Genomic DNA, 18369 nt, shown 5'->3' with positions numbered 1-18369 from the left:
CCCAACACTCTGAAATAAAAGCAGAATAATATAAATTGTTTACGTGATAAATGTAGCTTTTATCTATCACTCATTAGAAAGTAGTTAAATCTGTTAAACTGGAATTAAATGTCTGCAGTGATAGTCCAAAATGAAGTGGTAAACAGTTTAAATGCTGTGATGTTTGTTTGGTGTTTGTAAGAAGAAGTGCTGCTCTATATTTCCATGTTGTAGTGGTCATTGAGAGCCAATTCAGTCAAGAGTTTTATCAACTGATATGATCTTCAGAAGTGTACAGTGAGAGCTTATGCAGGTTTCTTTCTGATAATAAAATAACGTTGATGTAATCACAGAGAGGGGCATGCACGTTCTCCCAGATCAAACCACAGACCCTGTTTGTGGTTGTGCAGTTGTGGTGCTTGGGTTTCTTTGGGTTTTTTTAGTAAATTTTACTGAGCTTCCAGAATTGTGTTATAATGTTAGCAGCTGAAGTACAGTTTATAGATGAAAAGAAAAATCATGTCATAGTATTTTCTTACAGGTTAGAAAATACTTTTTTCTGTTCCCTAGAGGCATGAAGGAAGGACTGTCCAGTTTTACATTGGAAGGTTGTTTTTGGCACAAATTAAAGTTCTTAGAACTGGACAGAAGATCTCCTCTTTTTCTTGTGTGCTGTTCATGCACAGCACACCAGTAAAGATGGATATGGGGCAGTGGGGTATGTAGATAAAAGCAAGTGTGATTTGAAACAGATTTTTAAAATCTGGAACTGGAATGTAGCAGTATGTCTTTAACAAAGAGCAAAGTCCTCCAGACATGCAGCTGTTCAGTGGAACAAAAATGCTTAATGCTGTTATACGGCACTAGTGAGAGATTTACTCAGTCATTAGTCAAAATGTGATCTTGGAAAAGAGAACTTTTCCCCCAAACAGAAGTCCAAATAAACTAAACCCCAATATCTGCCATGTGTTCGGGGACAGGGCACATTTTTGTGTGTGGCTAGCAAGGAGTTAATATTTGAAGGGAAGGTGGGATGGTTTCAGTCATATTTAAAGATGCTGTTGAGTTCCCAAAAGTAAATCCATTCCATTTCTTTTCTACCCTCTAATTGGAGTAAATTTATGCTCATCTCTGTAATTAAATTACTATCCCAGAAAGCATCATTTTTACATCCAATCTGTCATGTGATACTAAAATGGCCAGGCACAACTTTCCCCATATAAATAACTTAAATCAAGGCTCTGGCTTTTCAAAATCTAGGGTATAAATGAGAACCTGGAGAAGATTTTTAAGTCCACACATAAGCAATTGTCCTGTCATGCTGTTTAAGTGTATTTTAATTGTAACAGTGTTAATTTTTCATTGAAATTTTGCAATAGCTGTTTTCATCTTAATTTTTTTTTTATGTAAGATATATATATAGATAATTTTCTTCTTATCATTTCATAGATACAGTTATTTATTGTGGGCACTATCTTCATCTAAGAGAAGTGTTATGGGGACAGTGTCTAAGATATTGATTGTGAAGAGAAGTTCTGTACATGAAATACAGTTAAGACCAATTTTATGAATTGCACCAATTATTCCTTTATTAAAGTATAATTGGATTTAAAAGCTGGTTGTGGCTTTCAATTAAAATGTCAATTTTTTATTATGATATATTGATCTAAAATTTTATGTAAAACAAGGTTCTGGGAAAAAGGTGTTTGTTTTGTGGGAGGGCTTTTTTTACAAATTATCTGAAACTTGTGCATTCTTACAAATGGAATGTAATTGAGTGTAAACGCTTTGTGGGAATTACAATTATAATTCATAATGAAGTATTATGATGGGGATTATGTAACATAATATGCCTGAGATCAGAAGAAAAATGTACCCACTTTCTCCAAGGCCAACAGTCTTAAGCAGTGTTTTAAACTACTTATGTTGCTATAGGTGTTTTTACTGAGCAGGCAGTAGATACGTGGTGTTCTTGTTCTTGTCACTGAATTAGAGGCTTGACTTCCATCTGCTCTTCAGAGTAGGTTTCTGGTTCTTAATTCATTCTCCTCTGAGCTAAACTTCTCCTTAGTGCTCATGTGTGGCCGAAAGAGTTTCATGGAGTGTCAGAATGCAATTGTTGTGTGTCCAAAGGCATTTCTCTAATCCAAGTGTGCATTCCCAGATGAGAAAGAAGAAGGAATACTGGGGAGCATTCTTCTGCCTAGTTTTCAGATATCTGTGCTGTCTGCTGAGGACCACATTAACCGCAAATATGCCTTCAAGGTGAGGGAATCAGCTTTTCCATTTGATTTCCTATCTGAAAGCACAAGAGCCTGGTCACAAAAACTCACTTGACAGAGTTAGCAGGTAAAAAAGGATTGACAAACAGCTTCTGAGCCTGGTTTTTACATAATAGAGTAGCAAAAATTTCAAGTGCTTAGCCTGGTGTAAATGTAGACATAATTACTAGAATGGGGGAATGGAGGGATATCACTTAGTACTAGTATTTTCGTTTTTAGTTCTTGGATCTTAAATCCTGTGTGATGCTTTAGAATTATAAACCAGCATCTGCAGCTGAATTTGCCCCACTAATGAAAGTTCATTAGGTATCTTTACACATAAATAAAAATAAGAATTTATTATCACTTAAATCACACTCTTAGGAGTGTTTCATGACAATCTTAAATCATGATATAAATTACTTTACTAAGCATTTTGTCCTGACTTTTTTTATTGTTGTTTTATGAGCTCCTTTTGGCACTTCATTTGGTCTCCTAACCAAGACATCATTTATTTACTATGGTAAGTACAGATTAAAACTTACTGTGTCATTGACACTGCTATGCTAAAAAATCCATGCTAAAATCTTACTTATAACAGTTATATTCATCTACATTAATGAATGCTCATATCATTTTTAGTAGATTGAAGGATTTTAAGGGCTTTTTTTTTGTTTAATTTTTGTTTAATGTATTAATGAAAAAGCAGCTGTAATTAAAAATTACTGGCAGGTATTTTGAAAATACGAATGCAGTGACCAGACACGCTGCAGTGTTCCTTTTGATATTTTTTTTCTGATCATACTGTTTGCAGAAATCTTATTAGATAAAGCATTCGAGTGAATATGCAGTAACAATATTTGCCTCTCTTCTTTTACAGAAACTTACATTTTTATTGCAATGACCATGTCATTTCCAATCAGGCAGCTCATCCAAACATGAGGACCTATTATTTCTGCACAGATACAGGGAAGGAAATGGAGTTGTGGATGAAAGCCATGATAGATGCTGCACTTGTGCAAACAGAGCCTGTGAAAAGGTAGTGTGCATTGACAAAACAGTGGAACAGTGAATTGCTTTCTCTTGTTTAATTTGATTTATTTAATGAAGGAGTGGTCCTTAAAATAGAATGTAAGTTGGCTGAAGTGATTTCTCCTTATATTGAAGACTCCTTACTAACTGCACAGTGTCAGAAAAAAAATTGAAGTAGCAAAAATAATCTAAGTTCTGTTCTGAATATTGATTGTCAGGAGAGCTAGAAGAAAAAAATGAGCTATCCCTGTAGCCAGTGGCATCAGGAGGAGTGCAATGACAAATGCTGTGTGCAGGCATGTTTGACTTCCCTGCCCTCCTGACTGAATAGCAACAGCAGCTCAACTGGTGGTAGCCTTTGGCTTAAACCTGTCATAATCCTCAAATTCACAGCTGGAGTTTCTGGCTAAATTAACCACTTGTACCTGTGGGCAACCTGTGGGGAGCCATTCTTGTTCATCATTAAGCTGTCATCAAATTTCTGCTTACCTGATCTGGAGCCTTATCTTCCTGTGCCCGTGTAGTGACAATGAAAAGCAAATTATCACCGGAAGCTTTGTGTTCTCAGAGACTGAGCACTGTCTGCTGCTGCCTCTCCAGTGAGAGTCATTTTCTCTTGGAATGTGCTCCCTTGGGTCAGCTCCATGGCATCTGTAATGGAAACTTCATCAATTGGAAGTTTAAAAGCTCCTCGTTATTGACAGCAGAGAAGTTATTGCTGATGGCTGCTGTCACTTGATCTGTTCTCCACTCTGTTAGTTCCTGCTACCCTGGAGCTAAATAAATGTCAGCAATGCTGAGAAAACTCTGAGTTTAAAAAAGTAAGGAAAAAATCTCCTGGACACAGGTACCAGAGAAGTTTAGTAGTAATAAACTTTATCTGAAAAATCGGGTTTGTGTTGCAGATACAATGGTAATTTACATATGGAGAAATTATTAAACCAAATCAAACCAGTTTAACTTCAAACAAAAATCACATATCCATTGTATAAACACTTGCAAAGGAATAAAACTGAAGGGGATTGTTCTGAATCTTTTTCTGAACCAGTGACATGACCTTCATTTGAAATTTGCAATACTGTGAATATCTGAATATCACAGGCAGAACGGGCTTGCCAGCAGCCAAACACTTGTCAGAAAAGCAACTTGTACAACATCATCTTGTTGTTTTGATTGAGGCAAGAAACTTCAGAACAAAACAGAAGTAGATGTGACCTCTTTGAAAACTTTGTTGGTAGCCTTGAAATAATTACTTCCAGAGAAAATAGATTTCAAGAGCAAGTCTCAAAGACTTTTATATCTGTTAGCTATAATAAAGAAGAAAACCCTTCAGACATCTGTTTTCTAAAGAATCCATCTTTTTTGGCTGTTTCTTAAGTTCTTAAAAAGAAACATAGCAGGATATGATCTTATGCTGGAGAAATACTGGTCCTTCTCTGTAAAAATCTGTTAAGTATTAAGTGTCTTATTACCTCATCTCTAAGTAACCTAAAATTTGGCATATATGAGGCTTAAGAATAAATGGGTTTGTTTCAGTCAAATTTGGCAGTGCTTTAGTTTCTGAGTTCTATTTTTTAAAGGTTCTGACATTGCACTGAATACAGTTTTCCAACAGACTAGATACTTGCAATCCAATAAATGAATAATTAAGACTTGCTTCCTTAAAAATTCATGTAAACTGATGTTGGACCACTTTAAATTAGTAATTTAAAATGCCCGATGATAAATCAAGAGTATAATTCTTTAAACCTATGAATCAAGATACTTCACTGCTTATGGTACTCTGGAAATCAAATCCAACAGTCTGTTAAACCAAATCTTTTAAATTATTTTAGCACGTTTTTTGTGTCTGTTTTTCTGGAGATGTGAGTTCCTTGGAGAGGATAAAGAAAAAAGGAATATTTAAAACATTAAGTTGGTGGGAGGGGTGTTGCCAAGCTCTTTTCATAAACTACTCTTATTTTCCACACATAGTTAGCCACGTAAACCACACAAAAGATACTGAAGTGAGAGAATAAAAATGTACCCATTTCTCTTAGAACTCTAACAGCAGAAATATTCCCTTCTGATGTTTAGCTGCAGGGAAGGACAAATAGTATTTGGCCCTATTGACTTAATTGTAATTACTGCTTTCTAAACAGTTTTGATTTTACCTAGATAGTACATTGAAGTTTAATAATGTACTGAGAGACCTATTAAAATAATTAAACCAAATACTTCAGTCAGTGAGGATCTGTTGGGTCTTATGGGTCCACACAGGATCTCAGACACCCTCTCTGGGTACTTGCTTGTGTTTGTAGATGGTAGTGTCCACCAATACACTGATTTGCCATTTCACTCTAAATGCTGATTCTCTACTCTCCCAGGTCTGAGTGTCATTTTTCTGACCTTTCATTGTCAGCTTGTGTGCTGCAGCCTTTGTTTCTTCTCAGTGATGCAGCATGTACTAAGAAAAGATTGCTTTTTTCCCTCCTGGTGTAGTTACTTTCCCTGAGCAGCATAAGCCAGGCTGCCAAAAAAGCACTTGTTAGCATAGAGACATCCACAGTGGGGGCTTACTGACGTCAGTGTGCTTGGAAAAGATGGCTTTTCTTTTTCAAATGCCTCTGCCTTGCTTTGTTAAATCACAGTCCTCATGTCCATCAGATCATTAATCACATGCTCCCCCCTCTCCAGCCCTTTCAGCATTATTTCTTTATATAAACCAGCATAAAATAGTACTTTTCCTGTGTTACATATTGCATATTGTACATATGATTCCTGTTTGGTTGCAGAAATCTATAAATTGCATTCAGCATATGCTGAAAGACCCATGTTCAGTGCTCATTCTCTTCCTCCTCTCCCTATCCCGTCCTCAAATAGCCTGCAAGCTTTGTTGAGTGTGTCTTTGAGAGCTAGCTATAAATATGGAGCCAAATATACATATGGGTTTATGTTTCTTGCATTTGTTTCTGATACTTTTTTCCCATATGGATCCTTCACTGTGGAAAGGGATCCCTTGCTCACACAGAGTTGGCTGATTTGGTTCCACCAAGATAAGAGGGCCCAGCAGTCTGTTTGAATGTCAGTCCTTCAGCCTCTACACCATCCCAAAGATTGTAAAAATGTAAATGTTTGGCTCTGCTGTAGTAATGAGTGATGCAGCATGAGGCTGCATGGAAAAACAATTCTGTGGTTTGGGGAGTTGCTGATTTTTAATTAAAACACAGTGGAAATTATTATGAGAGTGTGAATTGAGCGCAGTGCCAAGGCTTGACTTGACCATATGTATGATGAGTGTCCTAGAGATGCCACTTTCTCTCTCCACCCTGGATTTTCCATCTTCTCCTCTGCTCTAAAGCCACCTGAGAAAGGTTTATAAAAAGTTTTATATTATATAACAGGGTGGGTGGTGGTATTGAGACATACTGCAAATATTAATGTACACATTCAGGATTATTTGCAAGATAGTTTTTATATTCATTTGTAAACTCCAGAGTGCTGGCTGAAAACTGAAATCTTAACACCCTTTTTTAGACTTGATAATTGTGGGAAATGGAGCTTTTCATTCATATTCTTGTTGGGAAATTCCTTTGATTTCTGGTAGAAGACTGAGTAGTACAGTTTTGAGATGGGAGTGAGGGGGTGATCCTTTTTTTTTTCCCATAACCTTGATAAATGGCACAAATGTTTGGTCTTGGGAACAATTTAAGGTCTTGGGGGGAAAAAAATAAATGGCCTTTTTTCACTACTGGGTAAGCAATATTGGTAAGTTGTGTGTGTGATGGCCTTTTTACAGACACTTAAACTGGACACTATTATAAAGATGAATAATGCATTTGCAAAAAAAAAATATGCAAAACAGAATGAAAAGTTAACTCAACATCATCTTAAAATAAAGTGTTGTTCTTATTTGGTTTTATACAGAGATGTAATCTTAAGGAATTTAATTTCCTCCCATACCAAAAAATGTAGAGCAAAACTTTTTAAAGTGGTGGTTTTTGGGGTTTTTTTTTCTAGTGAACTAAACCCAAAAGTCACTTTTTGAGCTGGAATTGAAATTCAGGTCCTCCCAGTATGGCAAAAGATAGAGCCTCTTGACATTTTGAAATTTTAAAAAGATCACTAATAGAACTGCAAACATTGAGTACTTGTGTAAATACTGTAAAGGAGTAGCAATTCCAAAAATATCATTATTTTTGTGGTACAGTTCCTTAAGTCAGCAGCTATTTTCCCCCTTAAAATTAGAAAAGCCACAGTTATTTTCCACAAAATGTATGCCAGCCAAAGTGATAACATACCAGAGCAACCTAATTGATACCATTGACCACGAAAAGTCATTTGCTTTCTTTAAAGGAGCTCATTATATGCTAAATTCAGCAGTATTGTGAATCACAAGCTGACTCTGAAAATCGTCTGAATTTCAGGCTGTTGACATTTGGAAGCCGTAGTCTTGGAGAGCCACTGAATATTTTTACCCTTTGAATTTTCAGCCTCCAGGAGCTGAACGTCCATTTTTTTCAGACTCTGGCTTTACTTCCTGTTGTGCACATTTTTTTCTAGGGGTTTAATTGACTGTTGAATTTTAAAAAAACTCTCATATTATAATTGTTTTTAAAACAACAAATAAAGAGAAAAGTGTAGAAGAAAACAATGCTCACACTTGCCAACCAGAAAAAGCCCAAATAAACCAACCAAAACACAAACCAATCAAGCACTACCACCAATCCTCAAACAAAAATTAAAACAAAAGAAAAAGAACACCAAAACAACAGCAATAAAAGCCCCCAACCTGTCCTTGATTATTGTGAAAATGTCCTGATTTTTTTCTCTCAAAGTGAAGATATTGTAGTAAAATATATGGACAGGGGTTCACTGAAATAACTTCCAATTTTTTATTACTCCTTGTAAGGAACATTTTTTTGGTATTACAGCTTTTCGTATATTCCCTTCCAGAATAGAGAAATTCACTGTTGAAAATACATCACCTCGAGAGGCAAATAATATTTCAAGCCATCGGGTGCTAATTAAGCCAGAGGCACAAAATAACCAGAAGAACAGAGAAGTGAACAAAAACGAGGAGAAGAAAGCTTTGGAAGCCGAAAAATACGGATTCCAGAAAGTCGGGCAAGATAAACCGCTAACGAAAATTAACAGCGTGAAGCTGAACCCTTTGGGATCCGAGTACAGGACTTTGCCCATAAGCACCATTCCAGGTGGACACTTCAGACCCGTGCACTTGAATGGATCTGAGAACAAACCCGTGGGCGTGGTGCTGGCGGATGCCAGCGATGGCGCCCACCACAACGCGGTGCCGGTGCACGCCGACTCCGAGCGCGTGATGCAGAGAACCAACTCCATGCTGCAGCTGGAGCAGTGGATTAAAATACAGAGGGGGAAAGGACAGGAGGAGGAAACAAGAGGGTAAGTACCGTGTAAATTTTTTTTTTTTACGCTTTCTGGTTTGTGCCCTGGTTAGTTTCTTTAGTTCTTGACGCATGTTGCGTAATTACGTTCTTTGTTTCTCTCTGTAAGAAATGTCTGGAAGACTTCTCAGGACAGATGTCTGAAAGTTTCTTTTACTAGCACTTGTATTTTTATTAATAGCATTTGAATGGTTATTAGTAGATTAAAGTATATTAATAACTCAGTTAAAGAAAATGGCCATAAACCCATTTTGGGTGTTGGAAATTTCCCTGTCCTAGCAGGGGAAAGGGTGTCATCAGTCATAAAAATTCTTTTTCCGCTCAAAAGCTGTTCTTGAAATTGCCTTCTCTTCTGCATTTTTTGTTTACAAATTCTTGTAATAATATTTTGAAATTCTAAATGAATTTTTGAATGAAATTCTTTAAAAAACATTCCCAAGAGCTTTTAAACTTTGAACCAGCTTTAAATTAAGAGAAAGAGAGAGGAGATTTATCTAGAAGTAAGAGACAGAAATGTAGCTTGATGCTTAAAGCTTCTCTTCTCATGAAATTAGCTATCACCCAGTTATAATATTGAGCCCTAGTGCTTATTCATGAAGCTTTAGAACTATGAGTGAATGATTGGCAATATTGAATGTCATGCCAATAGCAGTTTCTCTGTCTGACAGAAGTGTAGGGACTTTGCTTCCAGCCTGCCTTACAGACAAGTGGCTCTAGGAGGAAAATGTAAAAGGTTTTTAATATTACATTTGATAGGAAGTATGGAGGTGCTATCACAGGAGATACTTCGAAGAGCTGGAAATGAAGGATTTTGTGTATAGATAGATGGCAAAGCAGAGCTTAAGATAAACCAAGTTCAGAAAATGTGTGTCCCCCACAAATTTCAAGATGTGTAGCTGGTGGCTTCTCAGTTTTTGCAAAGTCTTGAAAATTTTCCATGAACTTGGCTTCCACTTCCAAGGTTGAACATTTCCTCACTGCTTTTAGCTCTTCATTACATATAATTAGGAATTGTTAATGTGTTGTTTCATAAAATGGTCATCATAAGTAGTTTGATCAAGTTTGAACTTGCAATACAGATGGATTTGCACACCCTGACTTTCATTTTATTATTTAAACTTGCATAATGAGAACTCAGAAGGCTCTTTGATGCAGTTGTTGTTTTTTTAATTGGACTTTAAAACTTAAAACCGAACAGAAGAAATTAGAATAGCTGTGCTATTTTTCAGCTATGAACAAGTATAAAAACCCTAAAACTGATTTCTTTGTGGGAATGAAATAAGGGAAGTGCTATTAACAATATGTTACTACTTAACAGTATTTTATTCTTGAGTATAGGGAACACTTGTTTGCCTAGATAAGGGTGGCACTGATAACATAAATGCTTTCAAATGCAGTTCTACATAAAAGTAGCAAACTGAAGGAGAATTGGCCATGAGCTGTCTTTTTTTGCTTTGCATGGAAATAGCCTTGAATAATGATCCAAATTTGTAGTGTATATAGTGATGTCTTTTAGATGGGGCTTCACTTAAATTTAAAATTTTATTTTTGTTCAGATTGCCAGTTTCTGGCTGGAGACAGAAATTTAAGTAGAATCAAAGTTGGTGAATGAGAGTAGAAAAAAGCTTTTGGTTTACGTTGAAGCTTAAGGTTGGGTTGAGAGGATCCTAAGGCTATTTAAGACCTGTAAAACTCATAACTTGAATTCTTGAAAAAAGTAGTCTTTGCTTAATGGGGAAAAGTTGCTGACTTTCCACCGAGCTGCTTTCCCGTGCATCTGTATTATTGTGTCTGCATTAGAGAAATCATGGAGGACCCAACTGAGTATCTCTGGTGTGTCAGGCTGCAAAAGAAAATTAGGACAAATGCTAAAATATTAACAAAGATATTCCATTAAATGACTATATATAAAAGAAAAGAGGAGCTCTTAGCTGTCCTCTATGTAGAATGAAAAAGGTTCACTATATAACTGCTAATTTTTTTAGAGGAACAGGCTGACCCCTATGTAGTTTTATTACCCAAAAAAGTAATGAGGATGGCAGCAATGTAGATTTTCATTCCCAAGGTGTTTTGTTGTTTCTATGGATCTAGACATCTAGTTTGGCAAAAGCCACATAAATAAACTGCTGCCTTTAGGAAGGCAAACTTCTTTTAAACCAAAAATGCACATGGTTTAAATGAAAAATAAGCACTTTCCACTTCAGTATAGTTTCATTGAATTTTGCAGAAGTCAGTTATGAATAGAAATGTTTTTCACAAAAGTGGTATACATAGAGTGGTCTTTCTCAAATGCGAAAAGATACAGAAGGAGTTTTTGTTACTAAGTCATGTTTGTTGTTGCTGCTAACTCAGGATGTGAGCCTCTCTCTGCCTTGCCTAGGTAAGATTCATCTGAAATACTAAATGCCTGCAATAAAACCTCAGGTTTGCATCTTCACTCTGCTGCCCTTTCTTGAGTCTTAGGTGGAAGTTCTGTATTTGGGGCCAGCTGGTATTTGTGCTCATTAGGATGAAGGGTTGTTTTGAGATTCCAGTCTGAGGATATTCATAATGTTGCAGAACTGAGCTCCTAAAGTCTCAGAAGCAAAGTTGCTTTCTCAGATAATCCAACTCAGACACCCGAACCACTATTGCTACCCAAGAGCAGCCCTAAAGACAACCTCTAAAGGTGCCTGCAAACACCTCTGGAAGACTCTTTCTCATATGGGAGCAATTATCAGGAGCTATTTATGATGACAGCTGCAGAAATATTTTGCAACCTCAGACCCAGCTGCAGCAGTCTCCCCTTGTGTCCAGGGCAGCTGGAAGCTGCAGTTCTGTCTGGAGTTGGGTTTTGGGTTTGATTGGAATGACATTTTTGCAAGTATCAAGAGTACCTTGATGAATCTATTTAGATTTTTTTTTTAATTTTTGATTTTATTTTACAAGGCTTAATAATGAGGTGATTGAGCTCTTTACTTAATATTGAGGTGATTGAGTTTTCATGGTTTACCAATTCAAGATGGATTATGCTATTTTTTTTTAATGTTCTAGAATATAAGTATTGCACACAATTTTAAATTGATGCCTTCGCACAGTAAGAACTTCAGGCAGCTTTTTTGCAAGTTCAGGATATTTAGAGGTGCCAACAGGATTACACTGCCCATTTAATTAATAAAATGTGTGAGGAGCTTCAGTGAGTGAGGTGTGTCTTGCTGCTAAATATATTAATGAAAATGTCAGGCCACACTGTAGCTGTTGTGGGGTATAGCTACAGTTCTGTTTTGAAAGTTAGAAATGGAGCTCAAAAGCATCTTGTTTGTTTGATTGTAAATGTGGAGACGGACAAAAGCCTTATCGTTAATGGTATGTTACTAAACAAATTTAGAGGCATTTAAGCAGATTTGGCAACAGAAGACTAGGACTTAGAATCCCTTTTCCCTCTTTAAAATTTCTTTGCAAGAATGGGAAGCTGTCCAATACGAAGTGGAGATAATTCTTCACTAATTCTTGAAAAGCTTTAGAAATTGTAGCAGATTTTGTACATAAAGCTCTTTATAGCAGTTTTCATCTTCAAAATGTTACAGGTGATTGTAAATACTCAGCTTAACTATTTTCAGTGAAAAGTGGTTTTACCATCATCAATTTCCCTGATAGTCATTCCTTAAGGATCTCACATGCATAAAGCTGGTTTACCTTGCCATTTGATCTACATAATTTCTTTAATGGTTTTTTGTGGTCCTGAAGTAACTCAAAACCATCTCCAGATTCTGGTGCTTCATGGTGCAGGGATTTTAGTTGGGATTACTGTGGGGTGTAGCTGGAAGCTGCTGCCCTCTCATGGCTAAATCAAGTCTAATTTGAGGCTGGTTTTGTTGTCTATAAGCAAAGCATCAATCATATGCAGGCTCTGTAGCAAAAGGCTTTAAGAGGTGCTCATTTGCATTTTAGATAAGGGATGAATAAATCAATGTTTATGACCTAGATTTTGTCCTCTAAAAAATTAACAAGAGGTGCTTTGTCATACTTAGGCATGCATCAATCCTTGGTATAGAAGATTTTGTATTTCAACTAATGCTGGAACTTGCTAAATGACTATAAAACTCCAGAATTTTAATGGGGCAAAAAATTAAAGAAATAAGCCTTTGAATTCATATCTGAGTTGAAAAGCAATAAAATATTATTATCAAACAAAGATGTGTATTGCTCTTTGTTTCACTTGAATGGCTGATATGGAATGGCTTGTCCTTGACAATTGAGAAATATAATTTCTTTAGACAATTGCTGCAGTTTTCCCATGGACTGCTGTTAAAAAAATTTTATTTTTTTTTTATGTCTGTAGTAATTGCTCAAGATTTTCTTAGGGAAACAACAGGATATTTTTTCACTTTTGAAAGAGCAAACATTTCAAATGGAGATATGGAAACCATATGGAAACAGTGTAGAACTTTAAAGCTTTAAAAACTTTCACCTATCCAGCATATAGACAAGTTGCAATATTTGATCAAAACTTGACAATACTAGACTGACAAACTGGTAAAAAGATGAAATATGGATTATATCAGCAGGAGCTAATCAGAGAGAAAGGATCCACTTTTGGCTGCTAACAGTGCATTCAGTCAGTATCATTGATTCTTGAGCTGTTGCCTTGATTTTCTTGAGTGTTTTTTAGATGGCATTCAGAGTATCATAAAAGGTGAGAGCTGGATAAACCCAACGCACAGTGGTTGAGAACAGAAAGAAATAACTTTCCAATACTGTAACATTAACGCTAATGAAAGGAAACCTGTGTTCCAGCATCATCTCCTACCAGACGCTGCCCAGGAACATGCCAAGCCATCGAGCTCAGGTGCTGCCCCGGTACCCAGAGGGATACAGGACACTGCCAAGGAACAGCAAGACACGTCCAGAGAGCCTCTGCAGCGTGGCCCCCTCGGCGTATGACAGGGCGGTCAGCGCCGAGGACAAGCGGCGCTCCATGCGCGACGACACGATGTGGCAGCTCTACGAGTGGCAGCAGCGCCAGTTCTACAACAAGCAGACCACCCTCAGCAGGCACAGCACCCTGAGCAGCCCGAAAACCATGATCAACATCTCTGATCAGACCATGCACTCCATCCCCACGTCCCCCTCACACGGCTCCATCGCCGGTTTCCAGGGGTACTCCCCGCAGCGGACGTACCGGTCGGAGGTGTCCTCGCCGGTGCAGAGGGGAGATGTGACCATCGACCGCAGGCACAGGACGCATCACACAAAGGTAAAAACACTCCATTTCATAGTTAAAACTCTAATTTGCAGGGCTCTTCAGTAGGAGGTGTCTGGTTACTGGAAAACTGGTGGTGCGCTGTAGTGTATTTTATTATAAATACACTTTTATTTTTACGTCACTGTTTTCATGGAGAAAGGTTGGATTTTAAAAAGTGCTGAAAAATCTAAAGGCAGTGAAAATGTATTTTTTTTTCAAGCACTATGTGATAAAAATGTGTCCTGATATTACTGTCTGTGATAATATGTCTCTCTAAAAAAAATAAGGAGTCAATAGGCAAATTATTCAGAATACCTTACGCATGTACAAAAATCTAACTCCTTTCTAACACCAAGAGGACTCAAAGTCCCAAGTTTCTTTCCACGTGCTGCAACAAGTTTGGCTGCCTTGGGTTCCAGCAGCAAATGAAGTGTATTTTTCCTTCATATGCCTTTGTGGTATTAGGGGGATCACTGAAGATCAGTCTAAATGTACACAACCTTAATGCTTGACCACTGAGAGGGAGACATGAAGAATTGTAAACTTGGGTGCCACATGTGCCACTCTGCTACATCCACCATGCTTTTGTTACCATGGCTTTTAATAGATTGGAAATAATTAAACAAAAATTACTCCTTTGGTTGGATATAAAATGCTCCTGAGCATTTTTTTAAAAGTTTGTCCTTGGTTGTCTTTTTTTTGATATAGAGGAAAAAAATCTCTATAACTACAACTTAAAGCAATTTAAACAACTTAGAGTTGATTATGAGGTGTTGGATTTTAATGTTTTTAGATCCCTATCACCAAAGGAGTGGTTTTGCTTTGACATCCTTTAACGTCTCAGCTGCTATAGAAATTTAGTAATCAGTGCTTCTCATTGATATCTGAGAAATACCACTGGGGTCAGTGCTGCAGAATGTGTATTATTTGTCCTGTCAGCCATGTTTTGCTTCCTGATGTTTTTGTTCCTTGTTGAACACTTTATGCTAGTACTTCATTTAGTGTTTAGTATCTTTTATACAAACCTCCTGTTTCCCTTGAGTTTTTCATGCTATTTGGTTTGTATTTAATTAGTTACACAACCAGCTTTTGCCATTAACTTAAAAACACCCCTGTCTTTAAGAGGTGGGTAATTAGAAGACTGATTATTTGAAATCAGTAGGGTAAATTGAGCATCTAAACCCCATCTACATAGAGATCTTAGGGTTTTTAGTGGCTTTCAGTGGTTGGCTTTCTATTTTTAGCTTCTCCAAATCCTCCTGAAACCCCTCTATGACAGCAATTGGAAAATGCCACGCTGTGTCTCTCCAGAGCTCAGTCCTATCTATGCCAATCAAGCACTATTCCAAGTTGAGAGGTTGGATGTATTTTCCTCTCCAAGGCTGTATAGTCTATATTTGTCATATACAGTGCTGCACTTCTGCATAGATGGCCATCCAAACAGAAAGTTCTAGAATTTATCCAGTATTCTATAATTCTTTTATCATGAGAAGTTAAAACAGTGTTCCTCATTCCCAGTCAGTTGTGTGCTGGAGCGTTTAACCCACAAGAAGATCAGGTTTTGTCACCAATATATTTTTCTCCATGTACTACAAGACTTAATCTTAGCATACCTGGCTGGACTTTCACATTTGCAGAATTTCTGTTAGCATTTGTTACCTTTGAAGCTATTACCTTTTTTTGAACTTGTTCACAAGTAATGAGTTAGAAGGAATATCTGGAGAAGGATATAAAACAACTCGAATACTCTTTATTATGTATGTATAAGACAGAAAGGAGACTAGTGCCCACTTAGCTAAAATCAAATGGTTAGACAGCAAGGCTGAACTTGCAAGAGCTGCCTCATGTGTTGGAACTGGAAAGATGAAAAAAGTCTTTTTAGTCATTAACTTAATAGCAACTTAATAGGACAGTGGACACTTACACACTTTGAACAAAAGGCTACTAAAGAAAGTTAAAGCTCCCCAGGAAGAGTGAGGGATGCTTCTGTGAGGGGTATTAGAGGTCTCTTCCAGCAGAGAGTCCAGGAGCCCAAGTCATATGTTCATTTCATGCTCAGGACAAACTCAGGTGTCTGCCTGAGTCAGGTCACTCTGGCAGGCAGAACTGAGCCACTTCCCAAGAGAAAAGGATCCAGAAAGAAGATTTGGGTTTTGTTGTGGCTTTTGGTTTAGTTCTGTTGATCCTTTCTCACCTCAAAGAGTGAGACGGGGTGGTATTGCAAGACTTGGCAAACACAAAACAATTGTCTTCATGTCCATATGTCCATTTGTATGAATCCCCTTGCATGTGACTGTTTCAGTTTAAGAAGTCAATGAAGACATGGTTTGAAAGTGTAGGAATGAGAACATGGTGAGCAGATGCCAAACATTTTTATTTTTTACAGCACGTGGTTCTGAATGGACTGCTTGTATATATTTAAATGGCATTGCCTACTCCAAAATAGTCACCCTTCAGCTTAAAAATTTTCTAATTTCTTTTCATGTCATCTAGTTATCTGTCCTGTGTTGTATCTTTTCTTCTTATTCCAAGACCTTCCCGATTATTCCTGAAATAGAAATTACATCTGCAGCCCCAAGAATGCTGCACTACACCCACAGAATTTACTTTATCTAGCAATCTGCCCCTAATATTTTGAGAATACATCAAGACAGAAAAAGATTACCTCCCCAAATTGCTGTTATTCAGCTGTCCTTAAATGAACTTTGTCATACAAGTTCCCTTTGCAACACTGGTGAATACAGTCCTCAGTGTTTTTTCTCACAAATCATTGTAAATGTACTTACCATGGCTGTAGACCTTTTCATGCTAGAACTGTCTGTTGTTTTCCAGGCTTCTTTTAAATTTGCTACAAAACATTTCATATTTATGAATATTTAATATTTTTCAAAGTTCTTAGCCAATGTCTACATTTTTTTAAGTGATAAACATCCACTGTGGGGAATATTACTGGTTATATTGCTTGTGCTTTGGAAGTAGAACTGTAGTGGCAGTCTCTTGGTGCATTGTCAAAAATAAATATGATTAAACATTAATAAACAATAAATGTGAATAGACCTTGCTCATGGCTGGGGATGGTGCATGAACTCTACCACTTCAGGGTGGTTTCCAGAAGTGACTTGACCTAGTCCCTGTGGGAGTCACAAATCCTCCCCTGAGTCCTCCTCGCTTGCACAATGTAATGGTTTTCTTCTGAACTGTATTAGCAGGAAAAGAATTGCCTCCCACACCCCTGGCACTAGCTGAAGCATGAAAATGTATGTTTTTGTGTGTGTAGGAAGGCATGTGCTTTTCATGCCTGCTCACTTCTAGGAGGGCATTTATATGAGACTGTGCCTGCTCATATCCCGAGTTCAGGCAACCCTGTGGTGTAGGCAAAATAAATCCCTGCAAAACCAGTGGAAGAGTAGACTCAGGATGTGCTTTCTCTGAAGATCTGAACTTATTAATATGATGAGAATGGGAAACTGCCCAGTCCAGCAAACCAAGTTTGATCCAAGATTCAAGACATGGGAAGATGTGAGATAGAACTGTGCTTGGCAAGGCCTGAATGTTAGTTCTGAGACCAACGTCTTAAGAATATTTTAAGCTTTGCGTGTGGAGGTCAGTCATGGCACACCACTTCCAAAGCAGGTAGCAGGCAGAAATCTGAGCTCAAAAAATGTGTTCAGGTGAAAGGATGGCTAAAATTGAAAGATGGACTGTTTGGGTCTCTGCCTGATGAATGTCACTGTGTAATGTAACTTTGAAACGTGAGGTGGAAAAGGGCAGGAAGAAGGAGAGGAAAAGGACATGAAAGATGAGGGGAAAACGGAGGGAAACATGAGCAGAAAAAAGGATGAGAAATGTAAGTGAAAAGCAAAAACTGTTGTTTATGCAGTCTGTCAGTAGGGCAACAATAATGAGGGAGAGCTGTTAATTAAATGAATTTTGAAATTTGGGGTGTTTCTAAAATTTAGAGCTAGACTGCTTGAGTGACCTAGGTAGTAGATCAGCAGGGAGCATGACTGGCAGAAATCATAGCGAATTTTCATGAGGGGGAAGTTGGCTTGACTTTTTGTTTTAGCATTTAAAGTTTTTGAGTCTTCAGGAATAACTGTGGATCACACTGTGCTATTTTTTTTTTTTGTACAGCATGTCTTTGTGCCTGACAGAAGGTCGATGCCAGCAGGTCTGAGCTTACAGCCTCTTACTCCTCAGAACCTCCAAGGCAAAACAGTGAGTTGGATTTTTATTTGGTACATCAGGGTTTTTTTAAGAATAATCCTTTAAGTATGAAGAGGCAGCATTGAAATTTTATTCTAGTTAAAGCCTGCTTTAAATTTATTTAGCCATTATTTAAATTACCAGGGAAAGAAGTACTCTGTGATTCCACAGAGTTCTGAGAATATCGTGTAGCTGCTGAGTCAAGGTTTTCTTTGGGAAATACAGATTTATTATTTTTTAATCATTGTTGATACATTGCTGT

General features: G+C 37.4%; 1 protein-coding gene across 5 annotated transcripts in view; it reads left to right on the top strand.

Moving 5' to 3' along the window:
• The window catches only part of PLEKHA5 (pleckstrin homology domain containing A5), a 158995-nt gene that overhangs the window by 105146 nt on the left and 35480 nt on the right, over positions 1–18369 (top strand). For all 5 annotated transcript variants that reach the window (XM_083859605.1, XM_083859604.1, XM_083859603.1 and 2 more), the window contains exons 8-12: positions 2144–2244; positions 3164–3279; positions 8208–8675; positions 13454–13913; positions 18036–18119. In XM_083859605.1, the coding sequence (XP_083715731.1) occupies positions 2144–2244; positions 3164–3279; positions 8208–8675; positions 13454–13913; positions 18036–18119 (1229 nt within the window). The remainder of the gene's footprint in view (positions 1–2143; positions 2245–3163; positions 3280–8207; positions 8676–13453; positions 13914–18035; positions 18120–18369) is intronic.

This window comes from Zosterops lateralis (genome assembly GCF_965231275.1).
Source record: "Zosterops lateralis genome assembly, chromosome: 4".
Taxonomy (NCBI): domain Eukaryota; kingdom Metazoa; phylum Chordata; class Aves; order Passeriformes; family Zosteropidae; genus Zosterops; species Zosterops lateralis.
The sequence above is the reverse complement of the archived record's forward strand: the minus strand, read 5'-3'. Positions and strand labels throughout refer to the sequence as shown.